The sequence below is a fragment of the Schistocerca serialis genome, chromosome 8 (assembly GCF_023864345.2).
Source record: "Schistocerca serialis cubense isolate TAMUIC-IGC-003099 chromosome 8, iqSchSeri2.2, whole genome shotgun sequence".
NCBI classification, from domain to species: domain Eukaryota; kingdom Metazoa; phylum Arthropoda; class Insecta; order Orthoptera; family Acrididae; genus Schistocerca; species Schistocerca serialis.
The window spans coordinates 317050036-317075071 of NC_064645.1; the positions used below are offsets into that span (position 1 = coordinate 317050036).

A 25036-nucleotide genomic window follows, 5' to 3' on the forward strand; every position below is an offset into this window, starting at 1 on the left:
TAAGCCATGTCTCCGCAATATCCTTCCTTTCAGGATTGCTAGTTCTGCAAGGTTTGCGGGAGAGCTTCTGTAAAGTTTGGAAGGTAGGAGACGAGGTACAGGCAGTAGTGAAACTGTGTGGACGGGCCGTGAGTCGTGCTTGGGCAGCTCAGATAGTAGAGCACTTGCCTGCGAAAGGCAAAGGTCACAAGTTTGAGTCTCGGTAGGCACACAGCTTTAATCTTCCAGGAAGTTTCAACCTGAGTAAAACTTCGCATCTTATGACTCTGACATTTTCTCCATCCCTGATGACTCTCATTTTGATTACTCATTGTTCCTACCACCCACGAACGTAGAAACACTGCTGTACCACTCCTGGCTTGTTCCTACCACCCACGAACGTAGAAACACTGCTGTACCACTCCTGGCTTCCAGATTCCAAACCACCCGCAGTTACGAATCAGTTATTTATCAACACCTCAAAGAACGCCCCTTTTCCTTTCTAGTCATCTTTGCAATCCTTTCTACCACTATCTACTCCACAGGTTCCAATCCTCAACCTGGAAAACCCCCAAAATCCTACTTTTCCTCAAACTGCATTAATCTCCAACTGATAACTCCTCCTGCAACCCCATCTCCCTCACTTCAATGTTTAGCAAGGTCTTCGAATCTATCCTTTCCCGACCCATGCATCGACTGCTATTGTTTTAGCAGATGCGTCATTTTTTCAATAACTATCAGGCCAACAGTTACTATAGTTCGTTTAGATAAAAGTTCGTTAGTAACTTTCAGAACGTCATTTACGGGGAAACCGATAAATTTATTCGTAGAATTCACATAAGGGACTTTGTAAAGCCAACTGATATTCTTTCACACTAATACCCGTTTAATGTGTATTTTAATTGAATAAATGAGTGTGTTAAATCAAAACTTGTTTTTGTAACACCTTCCATTCATATAAAATTTATTCATTCGTAATTCTCCACTTTAGGGTCCGTAGCTAGGTCTGTAAATTCTTCCGTTATCCATTCCATTGTGCACAATACTCGTAATTACAGCTTTGGTTTGAAAGGCGATTAATTAATTTTCTAGTTCAGGCAAACATTTTTATACGTAAGGCGTTTTGCAAACCGTTGTCTGGCTTCTGAATGAGTTGCAGATAACTTTCTGTTCCCTGTATTTTATTCTACGGTGAGTAAATCACGTGACACCGAAGTGAGGGAAACAAGAGGTCTTAGTTAGTTTCTTGTTCCACAGAGCACAAATACGATAAAATGTGGAATGTGTCACCAGAAGAAATATAATACAGTTGTACATAAATAAAAAAAAATTATTTATGTGGCTATCTGTCTGCATTTACAGGGTTCTTAATGAATCATTATCTCTGCCTGAAAATTCCTCTATTGTGTCTTTGACATTTGAAAACACGTCTGTTATCTTTCAGAGATTTTATTTCCATGGGTAGAATATGAAAGAGTTTTATAGCTTCATGTTTCTCACCTATCTGCGCCATAGTTAGATTAATGAAGCACCCATTTTCTTTTTTGATTCATGTAACGTGCATATAAAACTCGTCTGCATTAAAAGCTTGTATCGCTTGTGTTATGCTGAAAAACAAAATTCACAAAGAAATTTACGCATGTACAGATCATTACGTTCTGAGTAAGTACATTACGGAACTGTAGCTTAATATCTTCTCTTAAAAATGGCAATTTACGGCTGTGGAATTCTGAACTTCGCGTGCCTTTTATTTGCAGAGCGGTGTGGATATTCACTGCCGGTGCTGCTAGCCTTATCCTGCTGAGCACCTACAGCGGCCTCCTGATCTTCGCCAGGTACTTCGACTGCGATCCTCTCACCACCAAGGTACGTGTATGTAGCGTAAAGCAGTGCGCTACTGGAAATTTAAGTCTTTGGGTAGACCCGAAGACGGTGTGAAAAAGGGCACTTAAAAACGTAAAGGCCTTGTTATACCACTAAGGCAATACTGTAAGAGTCCGCCTCCGTAACTGAGTTCTCAGCACTGCTGACTGCCATGGGAAGGAGCGGGGTTCGATTCACGGCACTGCCAAGGATTTTTCCCTGTTGCGAGGACTGTTACAGGGTGCACTCATCCTTAGGAGGCCAACTTAGGAGCTACACGACGGATTAGAGGCGGTTCCAGCGTCAAGAAATAGAATGGCCAGGAGAGCGATGTGCTGAGACATGCCTCTCCATACCGCATTGAACGACGGCATTGACAGTGGATGACATGGTGGTCGCTCGGGTCAGATTGACCCACATGGGGCCAGAATGTGGAAACTGACTTGATTTGCAAACCGTGTGACGTTAATTGGCATTCCCTGCTCACACAACACTTTTAATTAATGTATGAGGGCGTGCTGAAAGGTAATGTCTCCGAATTTTTGGTTTTAAAACTCTTAAAGCTTTAAAACAAATGAACGTTATTTATAGTCTACACTTTTATTCTTCATGACGACATATAAATTTCTCAACATAGTCACCATTGCGAAGAACACATTTCTCCCAACGAGATACCTGTTCGTTGGAACTGTCACTGAAAACTGCTTGACTTTGTTGACGGAGTTTACAAACTCACCTCAGCTTGCACCGCTTCATCACTATCAAACGGAGATGCTTTCCCGAAGTTATTTTAAGTTTTGGAAACATGAAAATAAGGTGGCGCCACGTCGGGAGGAGGTGTGGCGACAGTGTACACAAGACACCGGTCTGTTGCAGATGTCGCATCGCTGGTCGGTGGCCCGGCATTGTCTTGCTGAAAGAGAGGGTGCTTCATGAGCGGACGAATTCGAAAGTCCATTAGAGTACGGTGTTCCTCACGCATCGAGACATAGTTACGTTACTCACCACCATGTTGCACACTGGAGCCCTCTGGCTGTAGAGAGTAGCAAATATTTTGACACGAAGAATAAAGACATAAACTATGTGATCAAAAGTAGCTGGACACCTGGCCGAAAATGACTTACAAGTTCGTGGCGCCCTTCATCGATAATGCTGGCATTTAATATGGTGGTGGCCCACCCTTAGCCCTGATGACAGCTTCCAATCTCGCAGCCATACGCTCAATCAGGTGCTGGAAGGTTTCTTGGAGAATGGCAGCCCATTCGAGGTATCGATGACGGTCGGTGATGTCTGGCACGAAGTCGCCGTTCCAAAATCTCCCAAAGGTGTTCTATAAGATTCAGGTCAGGACTCTGTGCAGGCCAGTCCATTGCAGGGATGTTATTGTCATGTAACCACTCCGCCACATGCCGTGCATTGTGAATAGGCGCTCGATCGTGTTGAAAGATGCAGTCGCCATCTCAGAATTGCTCTTCAACAGTGGGAAGCAAGAAGGAGCTTCAAACGTCAATGTAGGCCTTTGCCGTGATAGTACCACGAAAAACAACAAGGGGTGCAAGCTCCCTCCATGAAAACACGACCGCGCCGTAACACCACCGCCTCCAAATTTTACTGTTGGCACTACACACGCTGGCAGATGACGTTCACCGGGCATTCGCCATACCCACCCCCTGCCATCGGATCGCCACATTGTGTACCGTCATTCGTTACTTCATAAAACGTTTTTCCACTGTTCAATCGTCCAGTGTTTACTCTCATTACACCAAGCCAGGCGTCGTTGGCATTTACCGGCGGTATGTGTGGCCTATGAGCAGCCGCTCGACCATGAAATCCAAGTTTTCTCACCTCTCGCCTAACTGTCACAATACTTTCAGTGGATCCTGATGCAGTTTGGAATTCCTGTGTGATGGTCTGGATAGATATCTGCCTATTACACCTTACGACCCTCTTCAACTGTCGGCGTTCTGTGTCAGTCAACAGACGAGGTCGGCCTGCACTTTTTTGTACTGTACGTGTCCCTTCACGTTTCCACTTCTCTATCACATGGGAAACAGTGGAGCTAGGGATGTTTAGGATTGTGTAAATCTCACGTACAGACGTATGACGCAAGTGACACCCGATCACCTGACCACCTTTGAAGTCCGTAAGTTCCGCGTAGCTCCCCATTCTACTCTCTCACGATGTTTAATGACTACTGAGGTCACTGATATGGAGTACCCGGCAGTAGACGGCAGCACAACGCGCCTAATATGGAAAAAGTATGTTTTTGGGGATGTTCGTATACTTTAGTTCACTTAGTCTAGAATAAATATACAGAATGTTAATGGTGTTTGTTTTATTTAAAATTCTTTGAGTTTTCACATTAAAAATTCGGAGGCATCACTTTTCAACACACCCTTGTAATGGAAGGAATGATTCAACACAAGATAAGAGGCCGTCTGGACGGCTGTGCAGACATTGAAATATACACCGATTAAAAATGTCATAAACATACCATCTGCAGTGCTACTCATCGTATTTTATCCTGACAACTAGGCAGGATCACTGTCATACATTAAACAGGCCACAGTAAGAATGTCTGAAAGATGTGTCGACGCCCGATTGACTGTTTAGCGTCAACTGTCACAGGACGTATCATATTGACTTGAGACTGTAATCACACCGCAGCATTGCGAAAATATGCCCCAGTGTGATTTACACAACATTTCGCAGAAGCAAAGTCGGAACATGCACCTTTTTTTCTATTCTGACCAGATTTTGAAGCGTGTTGGCCCATTGTACGGTCGGTTAACGACGAACGCCGGTGTGTAGACCAGCGGTTTCCCACGTCCGGTCTCGCTTAAGCTACACGATTCGCAAACATTTAGAAAAACGTTCTGGCACTTTCACATGGATAACACTGTGCAAAACGTATGATCATCACACAGGAATTCCAAACTGCATCAGGACCCACTGCAAGTATTGTGACAGTTAGGCCAGAGGTGAGAAAACTTGGATTTCATGGTCGAGCGGGTGCTCATATGCCACACATCACGCCGGTAAATGCCAACGACCTCTCACTTGGTCTAAGGAGAGTAAACATTGCATGATTCAAAAGTTGAAAAACGTTGTGTGGAGTGACGAATCACGGTACACAATGTGGCGATCCGATGGCAGGGGGTGGTGGGTATGGCGAATGCCCGGTGAACGTCATCTGCCAGCGTGTGTAGAGATGAGAGTAAAATTCGGAGTGCAGTATTATGGTGTGGTCGTGTTTTTCATGGAACAGGCTTGCACCCCTTGTTGTTTTTCGTGGCACTATCACAGGACAGGCCTACACTGATATTTGAAACACCTTCTTGCTTCCCACTGTAGAAGAGCAATTCGGGAATGGCGCCTTCAGCTTTCAACACGATCGAGCACCTGTTCATAATGCACGTCCTGTGGCGGAGTGGTTACACGACAATAACATCCCTGTAATGGACTGGCCTGCACAGAGTCCTGACCTGAATCCAATAGAACACCTTTGGGATGTTTTGGAACGCCGAAGTCGTGCCAGGCCTCACCGACCGACATCGATACTTCAGTGCAGCACTCCGAGAACCTTCCACCAGTTGATTGAACGTATGCCTGCGAGAGTGGAAGCTGTCATCAAGGCTAAGGGTGGACCAGCACGATATCGAATTCCAGCATTACCGGTGGAGGGCGCCACGAAGTCATCTTCAGTCAGGTGTCCGGATACTTTTGATCACATAGGGGACGTATAAAATTTGAAAATAGATTTTCTCTGAAACTAGGGGACGTCACATGAAAATCCAGTAGCCAGGTACTACAGGTAGGACAGGTAGGACTGGTCGCTCTACAATATACCTAAGATTCCAAAAAATCTGTGATTAACAGGTCTGACGGTACTCTTGTGAGCCATCAGCCTTTCCTTAACATTCCAAAAGTGTTACAGAGGGCGTGGAGAGACATTACACCAATGGTTATCTGTGTAAAATCGTTCACATTTATCGTTATAACGCTAATCTCTTTTTATTATTGAACAAAGCACACATGTATCACGTATAAGCTCTTCTATGACATCCAGGTGGTGACAGGTCTCATACATAAGTTTGGCAAACACCGATCTGTCGTGGTTACTCATTTAAGAATGTCAGCATGTAAACATATAAATTTTCGTCAAGATATAAGGAACATGCTTTTAGACTGTTCACAGTTGAATGGTCGAACGTACAGCTGGTTTTTACAGTTGTTATTTCAAGTTGCACTGACGTCACTTTCACGTCAGGAATACGACGAGTTTCGGAAGATTTTTGACGGATGTTGCACAATATATAAATTTCTCATTGATTGACATAAACCAAATTATTGTGGAGCTTATAGTAATCGACATTTTCAGTCGATGATGTGGTTATTATTGTTATGTTATGAAATCGTCCAATGTGGGAAGCTGATATAAATTATCTCCAAACAGTTATCTTTATGTCATTTAATTTGGATATAACTAGTTCTTGAGTTCACATCTCATTTTCACATGTCACGAATATCAGCTGTAAATTAAGGAAAAAATGACAAGAAGTTATTTTTGTGGCATTTGAGCGTGAGAAGTGAATTGAAGAAATTAGTTTTAATGGCGGCTGTCTGGAGATAATTTATATCAAATCTCCAAATTTAATGAGCCACATGACCTGCTCTCATTCGTCATGAAGATGAGTATAGTCCTACATTTAGGCAACAACTTTTTATTACCCTGTCATGAATTTGGCAGTTACCTGTTGTCTTTAATATCACTTGGGGACGTGTGGCGATTTTGAGTCTGGTCTTGGTTCACTGCGGTCACAGGTGGCGCGAGCCAAGGATCAGCTGCTGCCGCTGATGGTGGCGGAGTCGCTGGGCGGTCTTCCCGGCATGACGGGCGTCTTCGTGGCCGGCATCTTCAGCGCTGCCCTCAGGTAGGTGCTCCAGAGGTATACAGCACACCTGAACTCACAGAGACTGCTGCGTTTTGTGTCGCTGCGTCGTCACTCTGGACATCTGCAATACGATTGTTTGTACTCTGTATGCTGTGAAATGTGTTGATTCCAGCACCTGCTACACTTTCAGCCCTCCCATATTTCCATACACGGTGATTCAGCTGCCCCTATCACTATCGTTTTATGCAACCCACGATGTTACAGCTGATCTTAATAAACCACGTGCGAGAGTTTCATATTTTTTCGCTTGCTACGCTCAAACAATTAGTGCCACAGAAAAAAATGAGCAAGACCTTTTTGTAGGAAATTTAATGTAGTTATGTTTTTTATTGGGATATGTTTTCGCTAGAGGCTACGATTTTTGAATTATTAAAGAAAAACATACAGAAGTGATCTTCTAAAGTACCTTTTCTCTACCCTCATCCCTTACTAGTCAGGATTCCTGGCACTCCCTCCAACCACTGTACAAAAATTTCAGACTACACAAATTCTTCCCGCATTCGACCTCATTTGATCTCTGGTGACAACGCTACTACGCCACCATTAATGTTATTAGATAATGAACGAAAAACTAATTTTGTAAACGTTACACTAAAAAATTTACACAAATTAAAAGAGGGAAATGGATAGTTGAAGGTAAATGTAGAGGAAATTAGTGAAGTGCGATGGCAGGAGTAACAGGACTTCTGGTCAAATGAATACAGGGTTTCGATGCAAAACCAAATAGCGGTAATACATGAGTACGTTTAATAATGAATAAGGAAACAGGACTGCTGGTAAATTACTAAGAACAGCATAGTGAACGTATTGTCGTAGCCTAGATAGACACGAAGCCCACGCGTGCCATAGCAGTACAAGTTTGCATGCCAAATAGCCCCGCAGATGATTAAGACATTGAAGAAATGTATGATGAGATAAAGGAAATTATTCATATAGTTAGAGACGAAAATTAAATCGTGGCGTGGTATTGGAATTTGATAGCAGGAAAAGGAAGAGAAGAAAAAATAGTTGTTGAATATGGACTGGGGAAAGGAATCAAAGAGCAAGCTATCTGGTAAAATTTTTCGCGGAGAATAATTTTGTCATCGCTAAAACATGGTTTAAGAATCATAAAGGAAGAATGAATACTTGGAACAGAGCTGGAGACACAGAAAGGTTTCAGATTGATTCACATATAATAGTTAGATAGAGATTTAGGAACCAGATTTTAAGTTCTAACACATTTCCAGTTGCAGATGTGGACTCTGACCACAAATTGTGGGTTATGAACCGCAGATTAAAACTGAAGAAATTGGAAAAAGGTAGGAAATTAAGGAGATGGTACCTGAATAAGTTGAAGAACAAGAGATTATTGAGAACTTCAGAGGGAGCATTATACAACGGTTGATTAGAGAGCTGGAGAAAGAAGTACAGTAAGAGACCAAGAGATGAAATTGTGAAGGCAGTAGAGGATCAAGTAGATATAAAGACAAGACCTAGTAGGAATCCTCGGATAACACAAGAGATACTGAATTAAATTGATGAAAGGAAAAAATTTAAAAATACTGCAAACGAAGCAGGTAAAAGTGAATACAAACGCTTAAAAAATGAGATTGACAGGAAGTACGAAATGGCTAAGAATGAATAGCTAGAGGACATATGTAAGGATTCAGAAGCATATTTCACTATGGGAAAGACAGATGCCCCTACAGGAAGATTAAAGAGGCCTTTGGAGTAATAGGAAGCAGCTGTTTGAATATCAAGAGCTCAAATGGTTAACCAGTTCTAAACAAAGAAGGGAAAACTGAAAGGAGGAAGGCGTACATAGAATGTTTATACAAGGAAGCTGAACTTGGAAGCAATATTATAGAAAGGGAAGTGGACGTAGGTGAAGATGAGATGGGAGATATAATACTGTGAGAAGAATTTGACAGAGCTCTGAAAGACCTAAGTCGAAACAAGGCCCCGGGAGTGGACAATATTCCATCAGAACTACTGACAGCTTTGGGAGAGCCAGCCATGACAAAAGGCTTCCATCTGGTGAGTAAGATTGATGAGACAGACGAAATACTCTCAGATTTTAAGAAGAATATAATAATACCAATCCCAATACAGCAGTTGCTGACAGGTGTGAAAATGACCGAATTACCAGTTTAATAAGTCATGGTTGCAAAATACTAACACGAATTCTTTACGGAAGAATGGAAAAACTGATAGAAGTAGACTCCTGGGAAGATCCGTTTGGATTCCGGAGAAATGTAGGAAGAAGAGAGGCAATCTGACCCTACGACTTATCTTAGAAGATACGTTAAGGAAAAGCGAAGCTATATTTTTAGCATTTATGGACTTAGAAAAAGCTTTTGACAGTGTGGACTGGCATACTCTCTTTGAAATTCTGAAGGTAATAGGGGTAAAATACAGGTAGCGAAACGCTATTTACAGCTTGTACAGAAACCATACGGCAATTGTGATAGTCGAGGGGCATGAAAAGAAAGTGGTGATTTTGAATGGAATGACGGTTGTTGCCTATATCCGATATTCTTCAGTCTGTACGCTGAATAAGCAGCAAAGGAAACAAAAAAAAAATGGAGTTGGAATTGAAGTCCAAGGAGAAAAATGAAAACTTTGAGGTTTGCCTACGACCTTGTAATTCTGTCAGATACAGTCAGATACAAAGCAATTGAAGGGAATGGGCAGTGTCCTGAAAGGAAAACGAGGATAATGGAATGTAGTCGAATTAAATCAAGTGATGCTGAGGAAATTAATTAGGAAATGATGTGTTTCAATGTCATTACGAAGGGTTTGCGAGAGTTAGTCATATGGTTCCAACTATCGTATCGAATAAATCAAATTACGGCCACAAAGTTGCTGAGATTGTAAATTCTTCTCTGCATATAAACGTCCAGTGCACCATTTTCCCCAACCATCCATGATTTTATGGAGACTTTGTTTGCAGAAGTCTGCATTTTGGGTGTTTAGTAAAATCACCATTTCGTCTTTCTGGAGATTTCTTCCATATAATGTTTTTCCATCAGAAGAAAGAGGAAGAATTCCATGAGGACCAAGTCAGTAGAATAAGGGAAGGAGGAGGGGGGGGGGGGGGGCTCATAGCCCAAAGAGGCAGTATGTATGGCTGTGTGCTGTGCAGAATAAACTTGGGCGTTGTAGAGGAACAAACTCCCTTGCACAGCTTCCCGCGACGTTTTGTCTTGAATGCCTCCAGTCTCCTCATCGGAAGTTTTCGGTAGTATGGTTTTAACAGCTCGTCCGTACGAGTGTAATCTGTTAGCACCATACCACATCAGTCTCAAAAAAAGACTCGTCATCACCTTACTCGATGATCGTTAAGTCTTCACTTTTGGAACGCGGCAAGCCGTCTGGCCTGTCGCTTTTCATAAAATATTTGTACTTATGCAGATTCATAGCGAAACCGGTAAGCAATAGGATACATAGACGTTGATTTTTAATAAGAGAGAAATAATTTACTCACAGTAAAGTGGTTGAGCGGTCTGATTTGCATTTTAATTTACACAATAAAGCCTGGTGTAGGGCATTTATTTCGCTTTGGAGGCAAGCGCAGTGCTTGTTACTGGTAGATCTTGCGCCTATAAAGGCTGCAACCCAAACTACATCCCAGTTAAGAAAGCAGCCTGCTACCTTGCAGAAGTTATACGGGGCTGCCGCGGCACGCTCGACTACAAAACGGCGACCAAAGCGCCAGCAGAGGTCGCTGGCGCCACGGATCTCTTTTTTTTTACGCCAGCCACGTCACAGGATGCAAGACGGAATGTATCCTGGCACCGACGGCTGTACTTAGGGCGGTGCACGGGCTCTGCGCAGCGAGTTCCCGCATAACGAGCTGCCTGGGTTAGAAAAAAAATGGCTCTGAACGCTATGGGACTTAACATCTGAGGTCATCAGTCCCCTAGAACTTAGAACTACTTAAACCTAACTAACCCAAGGACATCACACACATCCATGCCCGAAGCAGGATTCTAACCTGCGACCGTAGCAGTCGCGCTGTTCCGAACTGAAACGCCTAGAACCGCTCGGTCACTCCGGCCGGCGAGCTGCCTGGGCTGGGGCACGAATGCTTACTACATTTCCACAATCAGGAGCTCACTCCGGGGCCGTAGCTACGCCGCATTCACCGTTCGGGCCAGCATGGTCGTTCTCAATCCTTCAGCCTCGTCTCTCTGCAGAAAACGCGGCGCCGACGGGAAGACCGATTCTTGATTTTGTAATATGTGCGTGCCTGTTGTTCGGCCTCGCCGGACATAGAATATCCTTCTTTTAAACTTGGACTCCAACTATTCCCTACCGGATAGTGTTGTCAGATTTAGAATTTATATGGGACTTTGTCATTATCCTAAATGTGTTGTGAACTTTGAACAGACTTAGTTATTTTTCTAAGTGACAGAAGAACATTACTCCGACGGTGTTTTTCTGAAGAGTGTTAAGAACTTATGATCAGTGTTGTTTTTCTATCTTTTAGGTCAAGACTTGGTACAGCACTTTGTTTTCCCCATTATCACACTAAGTCAGTTAAGAATTGTAAAAATTTGTTTTCTCCTTCCGAAGTTTGAGAAACTGTGCGTAACCAAACGAGTTCAGTTTGTTTCATGATTCCCAAGATTTTTCATTACTAAGTTGAACTGCGTTTCTGTCTATTCAAATAAACATGTTTGTTTACACGTGAGCTGTTTACTTGATTACTTCCTACGGAGGACACTTCACGCCTCGCGGCGTGTGTTGAGGACAGGTAACAAGAAAGGGCCTCGCTGGTCTGGGGAGGATAATAGCGAACACGGCCCTTCCCCCCCCCCTCCCCCCACCTGCATTCTTCCGGGAGACTGCCACTACGGAAATAGCTGCGTTGCATTGCAGTGACCGCTGGCTTCGCCATTCTCCAGCAGCGCAAAAGCTCTAGGCTCTAGCACGACGCGCCAGCTTGGCGTCCAGCATTGGAAGATGCGAGAACACGTAACGTTCCGCAATTGCTGAACGGAAACGGACCTCGGTGGGTGACAAGCGGCACCACTACATCAAAGGGAAGTGCCCCTCTGATACAGTCCACACAAGTTGCGAGTTTGGAGTGGAAGAAAGTGAGCGGGGAAATAGCCTCACATTCTGTCCTGCATCTTTCTCGCAGCCTGTCATTAGCTGTTTTCAATAGAAGACCACCATTAGTCAATTGCTCTCTGGCGTCAGATAGACATAAGGTAGCAAACACAAAGACAGGAAGAGAGGGCTTTGATTGTCGCTCAAGATCTTACATTTATGGGCGGGAGTTTCTTTAACGGTAGACAGTCATACCAATAATGAGCGCCTTTAACTTACAAGAGATGGACTCTAGTAGTTTTTGGCGGGAGGGTAGCAAACACAAAGACAGGAAGAGAGGGCTTTGATTGTCGCTCAAGATCTTACATTTATAGGCGGGAGTTTCTTTAACGGTAGACAGTCATACCAATAATGAGCGCCTTTAACTTACAAGAGATGGACTCTCGTAGTTTTTGGCGGGAGGGTGCGTGCTAACAGTCTTGACATACGAGGAAAATGACTTCGACATTGGGCCAGGAATGATTTCATATCCAGATCTGATAGAGAGTACTTCGTCTTCATTGCTGTGGCAGAACACTCCGACTTGGGCTGCACTAGCTATTGTTTCAACTGCAGTCTCCATGAGTGCTGTGCTCGTAAGGCGATGAATATGAGGCTGCGCAAGAGTGCAAGATTTGGCAGGTTGGGAAGTCGGTACTTAAAGTTTCATAAGAACAATTTCAACCTATCAGCACAGACAGGTCCATTGGCTCGCTTATAACATCTTACAGCCGTCTTTCAACAACCGTATTCAATGTGTAGGGAGCATCAATAATGTTCACATTTTAAATTTGTAACGAGCAGTAAGATTCCGACCCTCTCCATTTATTTTGTCAATCGTTAGCTTCAATGATGATTTCAGGTGCTCGATTTTGTAGATCGACATCACTCGAATGTTATTAGGATTGTAAATTTTGTAATTTGGCGCAAATTTTGTAATAAACCAATTAGTTCATTTAACTAGCTTTTCAATTAACGTAGATAGCCACACCATTATCCATATTTTATGCTTTTGATTAATAAAATTTTCATTCCCCTCCTTAAGGTTCAATGCTAGAGTCGTAACTTTGATAGCGTTTTAATTCCTTTACGAACATTTTTACCCGAACTGGATCTTAAGGATGTGTCTGAGTTATGACGAGGTCTAGTGCAGTTAACTTAGCTTCCCAAGCAGACACTCGGGCTTTCGCACCTTTTTCGGCAGTGGTGAATCCACGTGTTTCCACTGCTCGCTTTCCTCTTTTCTCTCGGGATGATAGTGGTACATCCAACACTGGTCCACGGTCATTAGGAGGATAAAGATGTCATCTGGGTTGCTCAACCACAGTTGTAATATTTCCGGTACTGTTTATGTTCGGTAGAGTATTCGAATGAGGGTGATTAGTTACGGAACCCAATGGGCGGCGATATTTGTCATGTTCAAAGACTAGTGCAAGATCTTGAAAACTCCTCCGTGACTGGTTTTCACTTTTTCCACTATCGCCTGACTACGAGCACTAGAGCCTTCGCATCTCTTGCGACTAGCGGTTCTTCAGAGAGGTGGTCCGCCACTGCGTTTTTCGTCATACAGACTTTCACCACACTTGAAGCCTCTCCGCAACCTGTCTAAGGTTTCCTATGATGTTTCACTGCTGTAGTACACTTCCATCAAATCCGTATTAATTTTTGCGGCATTGATCCCCTAGAATTGCGGAACACGAATAAGTACATGGTATTCCAGATATCAATGAATTGGATCATTTCGTCTCCTCTGCCAGCTTACTACGGTACTGTGGACAGAAACGTGAGTGAATACCACGACTACAGACATGTACCTAGAACCAAACAAACAATTAACCATGGAACTATATGTTTTCGAGATTATAATTCTGTTGCCTCTGTTGCAGGATTGCGCAGTAACGTTTTCACTTCTTAAGTTATTCCTAGTGCATTGTCGCATAGAACATCTTTAGAACTCATTTGGCTTGAGATATATGTATGGATCAGACTTTCTGATGACACTGTTCTTCGGCTTCTTCACATGCGTTCCAGTCTTGATTCATCGAGAAGTAGCCCAAAATTTTTACACTGATTGGTAACGTTCACATTATCCCTCCACACGTGACATGAGCACAACGGCCGTTCTAATTTATCAAGTTTGAATTCTTCTTTTCCCCTCTACTTTGGTTGCAGGACACAAAAAATGTGCTGTGTGCAATTTGGGCTCACGGGAGAGTGGTAACGGAACCCTCAGCTCCTACAATTGAAGTGGGGAACATCGGATAAAAAATTGTTTATTTTTTTCTATAAGATATTGTACAAAATTAGCTGATTAACCAATAACTTCTACTTTCAACTTAATAATTAATGCTACTGTATTAACTATGATAACATAAAATATAAAGCTACTCTTTACAACTTCTATGACACACATATCATAAGAGAATCACATTGTCTTTTAAACATTCATGTGCTTTCCTAAAGTCCCATTTTATGCTCTCGATACTTGTGACGATACTCAGATACAAGTCGTAGCACTCGCGGCTGCTGTTTCTCGTGGTTTGGAAATAATTCATTATTCTTGTTGCTGTCATTTTAATAACTATGTGTAGAGCACCAATGATGCCTTCATTTTTATGCTACAGTGAAGAACTTCTACTAAGGAACTTCCTATTAAAGTCAGGTATGGTCAAAAGTAGTCTTAACTTTAGTGGAAACAAAATGTCCAATCCTAATTTGATAATGTCTGGGATCTCAGTGCTTTGAACACTTTGAAGATTCATTGAGAAGACTGATAAAGTCAGAGTAAGAGATGTCTACCATAAACATTTATCAGTTTATTCTGAGCTTTCATTGAGAAGACTAATTGGGGCAGAATAACAGACGTGTACCATAAACAGTTTAGCAGTTACTGTAAAACCACACTAGACACCGTGAACGTCAACTTGATATGTATACTTATTTTAAAATAATACTAAAATCCAAATACGATGCATTGGATTCAGAATAGCCACAGAATAATGGTCCTGCTTATGTAGTTATAAAGAAAATACAAATTTCACTAGCTGCATTTCCTTCGTGTCATGAAAACATAAACTCATCACGGAAGATAAACATTTACAAGTAATAAATGACAAAAAGTCTCTGGAGCAGGGGAACATACGCCATAAGACTGTGCTTCTCGAAGTATCATTATCAAAATACAGAAATTCAAGCAAATATTTTTAATTCAAATGTTTCTTGATCTTCAACGTTGAATTCTAGGCTGGTCCTTATTGGAAGCAATTCCAGACCAATTGGTTTGAATTTTTTGTAGAGACTACTATAGATGGCACCTGTGTTTATAAGGTAATCTCTTCCATAAAAACGCCGTTGAGAATTATTTCATACATTTAATTCCTAGAAGGTAACTACAAAGGGAATTTTTGCAAAAATTTTCAATCAAAACACACGCATTTCCAGAAGTGCCCATATTTAATGTTATCGTGTCGAACACTAAGCCCTAACATCGGACTGAAAATAATATTCAGCAAGAGTTCCATATAAAACCTCTGCCTACTAATTTCTACAGTAATTCAGTGAGTGAAATACGTATAAAATGTCTGCGTTGTATGAGAAGCAGATTTTTCTTTCACTTATCAAATACTTTTGTTTATAAAATGTGTACTGAAAGTACACATGTAGATGACTTACTGAATGAATGACTTACTGAATGACTGAATATCAGGTTCGCCGCACTCTTGCGTCTTCACGTTAGCCTCTGCCGGCTCAGAAGGTCATCTCTCCTTCATAAGTAACTTGTGGTCCATTTCATGCATGAATCTTACCCGTCTTTTCAGACTTTGATTGATCAAAACCCAACTACAGACTTTAACGTTAATGATAGAGGATTAGCATGTGCTATGACGTCAAGCTTTTAAGCAAAATTCGTTTCTTTTCACTTACGAATCTCCAGTGGCAGTTGGTTATCTGGCTAGTACTCCAGCTAACAAGAGAAGGATCTGACTTGTGGGTCACCGATTTTGATAACGTTTTGCAAGGGCGATCGGTATTGAATATAGACATACGGTTTTCGGCGTTTTGCTAGACAGTCTCTAGTTTTTCAAAAAAATATAGGTTAATGTTGACGACGGTAAACCGTATTTTCATTTTTTATTAATATAGTATGGAGTCCAAAGCTAATAATGTCCTTTTCTGTGTTTTGTGCTGTAGCTCGGCTATCCATCATTCTACGCGATCAGCAGAGCGACGTTGGCGGTCTAGCGATCGAAGCGTTAGACAACCAAACCGCTGGTCTGTGTCCAATTTTTGATTGTATTCTTTGTTTCATTTGGTATTTTTTTAGTTGTATCTGAAAATATTCTGATTGTCGAAATACTTTTCTTTGCCTTTTTTCGAAGTAAAACATCGGGAAGTGTGATTAATAATCACATAACTATACATAATGTATTGGCAGTTATTTTTATGATGATACATAGTACAAAGGTGCATCTAAAGTATATCATTGGGTAATTATAACTGATCGTCTAATCGTGCGTATTCTCGCAATCAGTGGGGTGAAGCTGATCATAGAAACATGCAAAACATAAATGTTTCCCGCCCCATGCCCAGAACACGTATGAAATCTTGCCTCACTGAAATGCTTTCTGGAACACTGTTCGTGGAAAACGTATCTGATTAACATTGTTAAAAATAAATCTGTATGATACCATCTTGTAGATAAAAGCACATCTTGGAAGACAGGCACGGACAGCTGGCTATGGGCGAACGTATGAATTTTGATAGAATTCTCCCTGTCTTGTAATACTCTGCTCTACTGTGATTCCGCATGATTCTGAAGTCCTGTGCTGAAATTCTTTACTTGTACGAAGCTGTAAACTTCACACGGTTGACAAAAAGAGGTACATTTCAGTGGTATCACGGTGCACTTTGGCTGAGCATCATCATCTACAAAAGTCATATTGTAGCGCTTCATGTATCAGGAAGATAATAACTATCAGCACATTATGTATTCTTATTTGATTATTAATCACACCTCTCGATGTTTTAATTAAAAAAACAAAGAAAGGTACTCACATGATCAGATACATCGAATGAAAAAAAGCCACGATCAAGAATGGAACACGGACCAGCGGTTTGGTAGTCCAACGGCCGCGACCGCTCTACCGCCGGCTTCGCTGTTCTAGATGCATAGAGTGACGGATACCCTAGCCACAGCATGAAAACTACGAAAACGTTAATAACTTGAACATTATTAACTTTTTTACTCTATGTTATATCAATGAAAATGTTTGGTTTTAGATGACTTTCGATGTATACCACTTATCTTAGAAAATAGATTAAGGAAAGGCAAACCTACGTTTCTAGCATTTGTAGAATTAGAGAAAGCTTTTGAAAATGTTGACTGGAATACTCTCTTTCAAATTCTGAAGGTGGCAGGGGTAAAATACTGGGAGCGAAGGGCTATTTACAATTTGTACAGAATCCAGATGGCAGTTATAAGAGTGGAAGGGCATGAAAGGGAAGCAGTGGTTGGGAAGGGAGTGAGACAGGGTTGTAGCCTATCCCAGATCTTATTCAATATGTATATTGTGCAAGCAGTAAAGGAAAGAAAAGAAAAATTCGGAGTAGGAATTAAAATTCATGGAGAAGAAATAAAAACTTTGAGGTTCGCCGATGACATTGTAATTCTGTCAGAGACAGCAAAGGACTTGGAAGAGCAGCTGAACGGAATGGACAGTGTCTTGAAAGGAGGATACAATATGAACATCAACAAAAGCAAAACGACGATAATGGAATGTAATCGAATTAAATCGGGTGATGCTGAGGGAATTAGATTAGGAAATGAGGCACTTAAAGTAGTAAATGAGTTTTGCTATTTGGGGAGCAAAATAACTCATGATGGTCGAAGTAGAGAGGATATAAAATGTAGATTGGCAATGGCAAGGAAATCGTTTCTGAAGAAGAGAAATTTGTTAACATCGAGTACAGATTTAAGTGTAAGGAAGTTGTTTCTGAAAGTATTTGTATGGAGTGTAGCCATGTACGGAAGTGAAACATGGACGATAAATTATTTTAGACAAGAACATAGTAGAAGCTTTTGAAATGTGGTGCCACAGAAGGATGCTGAAGATTAGATTGGTAGATCACGTAACTAACGTGGAGGTATTGAATAGAATTGGGGAGAAGAGAAATTTGTGGCACAAGTTGACTAGAAGAAGGGATCGGTTAGTAGGATATATTCAGAGGCATCAAGGTATCACCAATTTAGTACTGGAGGGCAGCGTGGAGGGTAAAAATTGTAGAGGGAGTCCAAGAGGTCAATACACTAAACAGATTCAGAAGGTTGTAGGTTGCAGTGGGTACTGGGAGATGAAGAAGCTTGCATAGGATAGAGTAGCAAGGGAAGCTGCATCAAACCAGTCTCTGGACAACATCGATGAATACCATCGAAAATACGGTTTTCGATCATCGACTTTGACCTCGATTTTTTCAAAAACTAAGTAATGTCTAGTAAAAAGCTGAAAGACGTATCTCTTTATTTTCAGTATAGATCGCCCTTGCAAAAGTTGATCGAAATCGGTGAACCTCTTGTCAAATCCTCCTCTTCTCGTTAATGAGCCCAAACTTCAGACATCTTTTTTAAAATGGAATAGAACCAAAATGAAGGAGAACCCAAGAAAAAAATCGTATATACCGTATAACAGCAACGCTAATGAGCAGTTCGTTTTCTTAACATTGTAACAAAATAAGATGCCATGTTCTGGATCAGAGGCCTGTCACGTCAGCTTGTCGGTTTCTGCTGCGCAGCTCAATGTCTACGGCGCTCAACTCGATGGCGGCCGTGGTGTTTGAGGACTTCTTTAAGACGTTCTTCCCTCGACGGCAGCTGTCTGAGCGCCAGGCAGACATCCTGATGAAGGCCGTGGTGGTGGTCTTGGGATCCATCTGCACGGCGCTGGTCTTCGTGGTGGACAGGCTTGGCTCTGCTGTTCTACAGGTAACTTGCCTACTTTCCAGAGGCAACAGGATTAACATAGATTAAGAGCATATATGCATAATAATATTAAACTTTATACGCAAACATGAATTATAGCGTAATATGTCTTTTACTTAGACCAGGTACATGCAAATTTGATGAACTTTTTCCGAAACGTTGGGCTGCTTAGTTCTGAACTGGCAGAAGTTGGTATTAGTTGGGAAACTCTGATCCGTGGGGGGAGACTGGTTGGAATTTGGTGTAATTTCGGGAATTTTAACTATTCATTGTGTTCTTAAAATCATGGAATTTTTCCCTAAGCTTTCATCCACGTGTCCATAACTCAGTGCTATGATGGTATGATTCCTGAATGACTAATTTTTATACGACACCACATCTATACTAATTTTTGCATTCCGCCATTTACCTCAGACATGGCGTTGTGAGATGTTAAATTTTTTGTCTTATGTGGTTTCTTTTGTAACATAATATTTTAACATGCTTCATAAATCCAGAAAAGCATAATCTAAAAAATAGAACATATCAGTGTAAACTATGAAAACTAATCATTAAGTCCAGTCTTGACCAAGTTTAATTACTGTTTGTGGTAAACATAATACACATAAATAATTATATAGACTGTCCCATCGATGTTTCGAATCTACATCAATATCATCTAGTCACTGTCGTCATGTGAGATGACTAATGGTACCTCTGATCGAGATTCAGATGACGAAAATTCAAATTTTCTCTTATGATTTGAGAGATCTGTCTTATCAGGATCTGCTCTCTTATTCCTAATTATTTGTTGCGTTTCGATCTTCTCATTTTCTTTGATCGTCTGTTCGTTAATTTTCAACCCCTCGTTGTACCTTGTAGCTGACAGAATTGTGCACTATTGCTTTACTCTGTTCGTGGCTCTACATCTATTACTCTATTAACAACAGTATAATATACAATAATGTGGTGTTATGTGACATTCTCGTCTGTTGCCCGCCGTATTATTCCACTGTGCATTTGTTTACTAAATACGTTAAAAAAATAAGTATGGAATGCAGTATATTCAGTTATCTCTGGGTGTAGAAATATATGAAGATTGTTCCTATTATACGGGCGTATAATAACACATTATACAGATAGTCTTACCTCTTAAAATCACAATAGAAAAATTACAAGAAAGGGTGACAAAACATGTCATTTCACTGTCGTACCTCAGCGTCAACTGATGGCTTGTTTATGCTGACCAATGAATTGTATCAACGGTAACTAGAGTGCAGAACCCTTCAGGAACATACTGGTTTAGAAAATGACAAGATACAGCGATGTGTCATATTCCCTGTCACATAAAATCCCCCCCCTCCCCCCCCCCCCCCCCCCCCCCCCCCCGCCCTCTCCTAATGTTTTGTGTCTGGTTACCGCCAAGACTACAAGTTTAACGACAACGATATTACATGTGCCTCTATAGTAGCCATTATACTAAGTACTGAATGTTATTTTGTGCCAACAGACTGCTGTTCCAAAATGTCGGATAACGTAGTCGTGAGACCACTTTGGGAGCTAGGATAATTTGATAACGCTTTTGCTTACTTGGGACCATAAACATCGTGCAGTACGCTTCTCGCAATTCTAACGGCACGACACTACAGTGACAGAGGCGACCTGCTGACATGGTGAGGCCACTACCCTGCCCTGGCGTAGACTTCCCTTAGAATTCGCCTCATCTCTAAGGACTCTTCTTTGTCAAGCAGTCACAACCACAATCACATATAAACTGATTTACTCCTTACTTAATATGAAATGGAGTATTAGAAACTGTTCTCATTTGAATACATAAACGTTTCAAGGATGCAATAGAATAATTTATACATACATCAATAAAAGATACATATTTTTGAACCTTGATTATTCCGGAGAAGGCAACAAAGCACCATAAAACGATACGGCAGGGCCTAAAGATCCTAAAAATTCACACAACAAAACTTACGGTTGAACGGAAGACATACACCCGTATTGAACACTGTACAGAACATCTTCACATCCTAACAGAATGCACGTAGTATTTCTCGCGAACAGTTGACATCTCCAGTGTTTGATGCCCAAGAGACTTTATTTATGTAAGTGCAGATCAGAATCTTACTGCAGACAGAGTTAATAGAAACAGCAAGGCCCAGTATATTCCCAATACTGACGCTGTAAATATGTAACCTGGAGCAGACCATGGCCAGAAGACCAATTGTCAAGTCAACTTGATTAATCAGGTTTAAAAGAAACGGATCGAAAACACCTAAGGATTCTCTTCCCGTGACAGTATACGCTGCAAACCATTCTCACCAGAATCGATGGAAGCTGTGTCCTCTGCCGCCTGCTGGGAGCAACAACCCCTGTCACGGAGTGTCGGGCTCCGCCTCTCATCTCGAGTGTGCTACTTTGCGTCCCCTGAACAAGTCTCTTCTTCAAAACGTTTTAGTCCATGCTACTCCAGAGTCTCTCACAAAAGACTGCGCAAACTCTACTCCACCTATGGGAAAGCCGATCGAAGAGTGTCCGATGAAATTTTTAGAAAATGAGCTTCAACATCCAACATAGAAAATATTTTTTAAGCTGCGCAGTGAGGTGCTTCCCCACTTTGCGAGAGAGACATTTTTTGTTTGCGTGGTTTTTCGTCTGGACGGCGCTATTCCTTTTTCCACGAAAAGGGAGAAAGGAAGGTTTAGTAGTAACTGCCACATAACTTTCCCTCGTGAATCGGCGAGTTCACTATCTTTTGCTACGAGGGCTTCCTCCAGTTCCCTTGGGAGACCTTGCCAAGAGGTTATTTTTAATATGAATAGCAGCTTATAAAACAATTATCTTCACATTGACTGAACGCACAGCGTTGTTCCCAAACTGCCCTTTTTACAAAGTAGCTCACGCCATGTTAACTCGCAATTCTGGAGACCTAGTATCAGACGCAACTGCCCGGCACCACAATGACGAAGCGGACAGAGGTTAGCTGCTGACGTGTCCGGGTCACTGAACTCCACTGGGGTGCGCCCTCCTTAGAAGTCGCCTCATCCCCATGGACATGGCTGATGCCTGAAAATGACCTTCCAGACTGTCCCTTCCGTGGATCACCAATGTCTTCTGTGGATATGTACAATTCATTAATTAAGGAAAGACACAGCTAGATTGTTAAATGAGAAATTAAATGAGACTGGGGTTAGCAGCTCGATGTTCACAATCAAAATACAAACCAAAAGGTTTCAAGATGTCGGTTCAGTCAACACAGAGAATACCATAAGGAGGTGGAAGGCTATCGTATTTCAACTATGTAAAGCAGTTTTGCTATGCCGTCCATGACGTTAACACTTATTATCGACGTATGCTTAATTTTACTTAAGAAATTGATTTAAAGTTTAATTTTGATTAAGGAAACGGCAGTTTGAACTGAATAAAAGAACGAAACAGGTTCCGGAATTTTTTAAAATATTGTACTACTCTATGCTGTAATCACAGTCCGCGATCGTTATTGTGGTTAGTAAGTTTAGACTGGCTCCCATATATGACTTACTGTGATAAAAAAGACCTTCCTCGTATAGATTTGGATTAGTAAATGTGGTGGCAACCTATGTATTGAGACATCATTCAAGTTTCGCTGTAGCATTCTCAAAAGTCTCTCCAAACTACTGTGTTTCGTCATCCTTCGTCTTCTATCAAAACAAAAAGTGACACCTAGACGTGAGCTGCGATAGGGACGGCAGGCGGAAGGCAACTGAGGCTATCCCCTCCACCGTCGTAGCCGCACCCGTTCTCCACCACCGACCACGGTGCAGGACTAAAGAGACCTAAACTCTGAACCAGCAGGTGAAAATATTTGGAGCCCGCGGCAGACACTTTATTCTGTTAGCATCACCTTATGATGGCGGATTGGTTGTCCGCCGAAATATGATGGAATTTCGACGATCGGATCTGGCAGTACACCCGAGACAGCAGCATATAGGTCGCGAAAGCCTCATATCACACATCAACGGGAATGATTCTGATGCATATCGCCTAAAATGCAGTACAAAACGTTTCCTTTCTTTGTATTTTCTTCAACTATATGACAAATACGCTCCAATAAAGACCAGAAAAGTAAAAAGGAAACCTGCACCTTGGCTGACTGATGAACTAAAACAGGTCATGAATCTCAGAGACGCTGCACATCGAACATACAAGATACACCCTACAACTGAAAATCACACTGTATACAAGCACAAGCGAAACAAACTCAGTCTAGCGGTGAGAAATGCTAAGCTTAGGCGTGCCCGTACATTAGATGACAATAGATGTAGACCAGCTATCCTGTGGAAAAATCTCCGTAGTCTCGGTTTAGGCAAAATAAAAGTTGCAGAAAATCCCATGGTCCCAGCTGAAGAACTAAACCGATTCTTCACGTTACCTGCAACCACAATTGACCCGCAAAAAAAAAAAAAAAAAAAAAAAAAAAAAATATATATATATATATATAAAATAAAAAAAAACAAAAAACAACAGAGAATTATTGATTACTTCATGGGAATGAACGACTGTAGCAAAGAAAAATTCTATCTACGGCACGTCACTTGCAGTACTGTCAAGAAAGCCATAATGCGCATTAGATCAGCATCTACTGCACATAATGGCATCACTATCCAGATGGTAAAACTTATTATTGATCAACTACTCCCTCTGTAACAGACATTTTCAACGATTCATTAATCACAGGTGTTTTCCCTGAGGCCTGGAAACTGGGACAAATTAAACCACTGCCTAAAAAGGACATCGCCACAGCACCCTCTGACTACCACCCCATCTGCCTTCTTCCTGCACTATCAAAGGCCTTAGAATCCATGACCAGCTCACCAACTACCTAACTACTGACAACCTACTAGACGAATACCAATCAGGTTTCCGTAAACATCGAAGCACAACATCTGCACTGATAAAGGTGACAGATGACCTGAAAAAGCATTTGATACTGTCGACTTCGAAATCTTACCAGCCAAACTTAGCGGTCTAAATTTCTCACCAAGTGCAGTGCAGTGCAATGGTTTCGCACATACATTACGTCTCGTCAGCAACGCGTCCTGTCCGGGAATATAAAATCGCCATGGCGGCAGGTAGTGTCAGGCGTTCCCCAAGGCTCAGTACTAGGTCCCATACTCTTCTCTCTGTATGTCAATGATGTGTCATCGGTTCTGACTTATTGCAAATATCATATGTATACTGATGACCTTCAGTTGTATCTAAGTGCAAAACCAAGCAATCTTAAGAAAGCTATTGAAAACTTCAGTACTGATCTCGATGCACTATCAAAATGGGCACAGGACATTGGACTAAAACTAAGCCCATCTAAAACCCAAGCGGTACTTGTTGGTCACTCTAAGCTCATTAGCCCAAAACATCGGGAATCTGTACCATCACTTATCCTAAATGGAACAAATATTAACTTCTCTCCCTCAGCAAAGAGTTTGGAAGTAATAACAGATGAAAATCTAAATTGGACAGAGCACGTAACTGCAGTGTGCAAAAAAGCATCAGCATCCCTTCATGTCCTACAAAAATATAAAAAACTCTTCCCTTTCGATCTGAGAAAGAAATTAGTACAAACGCTTATACTCCCAATCATTGACTACAGCGATATTATCCTACATGGCCTCTTTCAGGAAAACTCGCGACGCCTGGAACTGGTCATGAATGCCTGCATCCGATATATCTGTGATGTTCGACTTTTTGATCACATTTCACCAGCATATGCAAAATTGTCCAGGCTGCGTGCAGACAAATGCAGAGATTTCCATATACTATGTCTCATCTACTGCCTTATAAATGTACACTGTCCCTCATATCTCTCCTCGTCCTTAACGCTTATGTCGGAACAATATGACAGAAACACACGTTCCCATCATAATAAAATCCTCTCTGTTCCACTGCATCGCACAGCCACCTTCTCCAAGTCCTCTACAGTAGCAGGAATCCGACTCTGGAATAACCTCCCTCGTTATGTTAGAGAACTTAAAAACATGTCTGGCTTCAAAAAACAGTTAATGACGCATCTACTTAAGCAACAGTAATGCCTTCCTCTGTACACGAATGCACTTCACCTCATTACTTCCCTCTTTCCCCCTTCTTAAGCCTCCCTACCCCAAAACTCGCTATACTAATAAACATCCACTTTACACACCAAGATATTAATGTACAT

General features: G+C 41.6%; 1 protein-coding gene across 1 annotated transcript in view; it reads left to right on the forward strand.

Annotated features, from left to right (window-relative positions):
* LOC126416511 (sodium-coupled monocarboxylate transporter 1-like) overlaps nt 1-25036 on the forward strand; it is a 188312-nt gene that overhangs the window by 107282 nt on the left and 55994 nt on the right. Inside the window, exons 9-11 of the mRNA XM_050084253.1 lie at nt 1737-1845; nt 6667-6776; nt 18666-18855. Of these exons, the coding sequence (XP_049940210.1) occupies nt 1737-1845; nt 6667-6776; nt 18666-18855 (409 nt within the window). The remainder of the gene's footprint in view (nt 1-1736; nt 1846-6666; nt 6777-18665; nt 18856-25036) is intronic.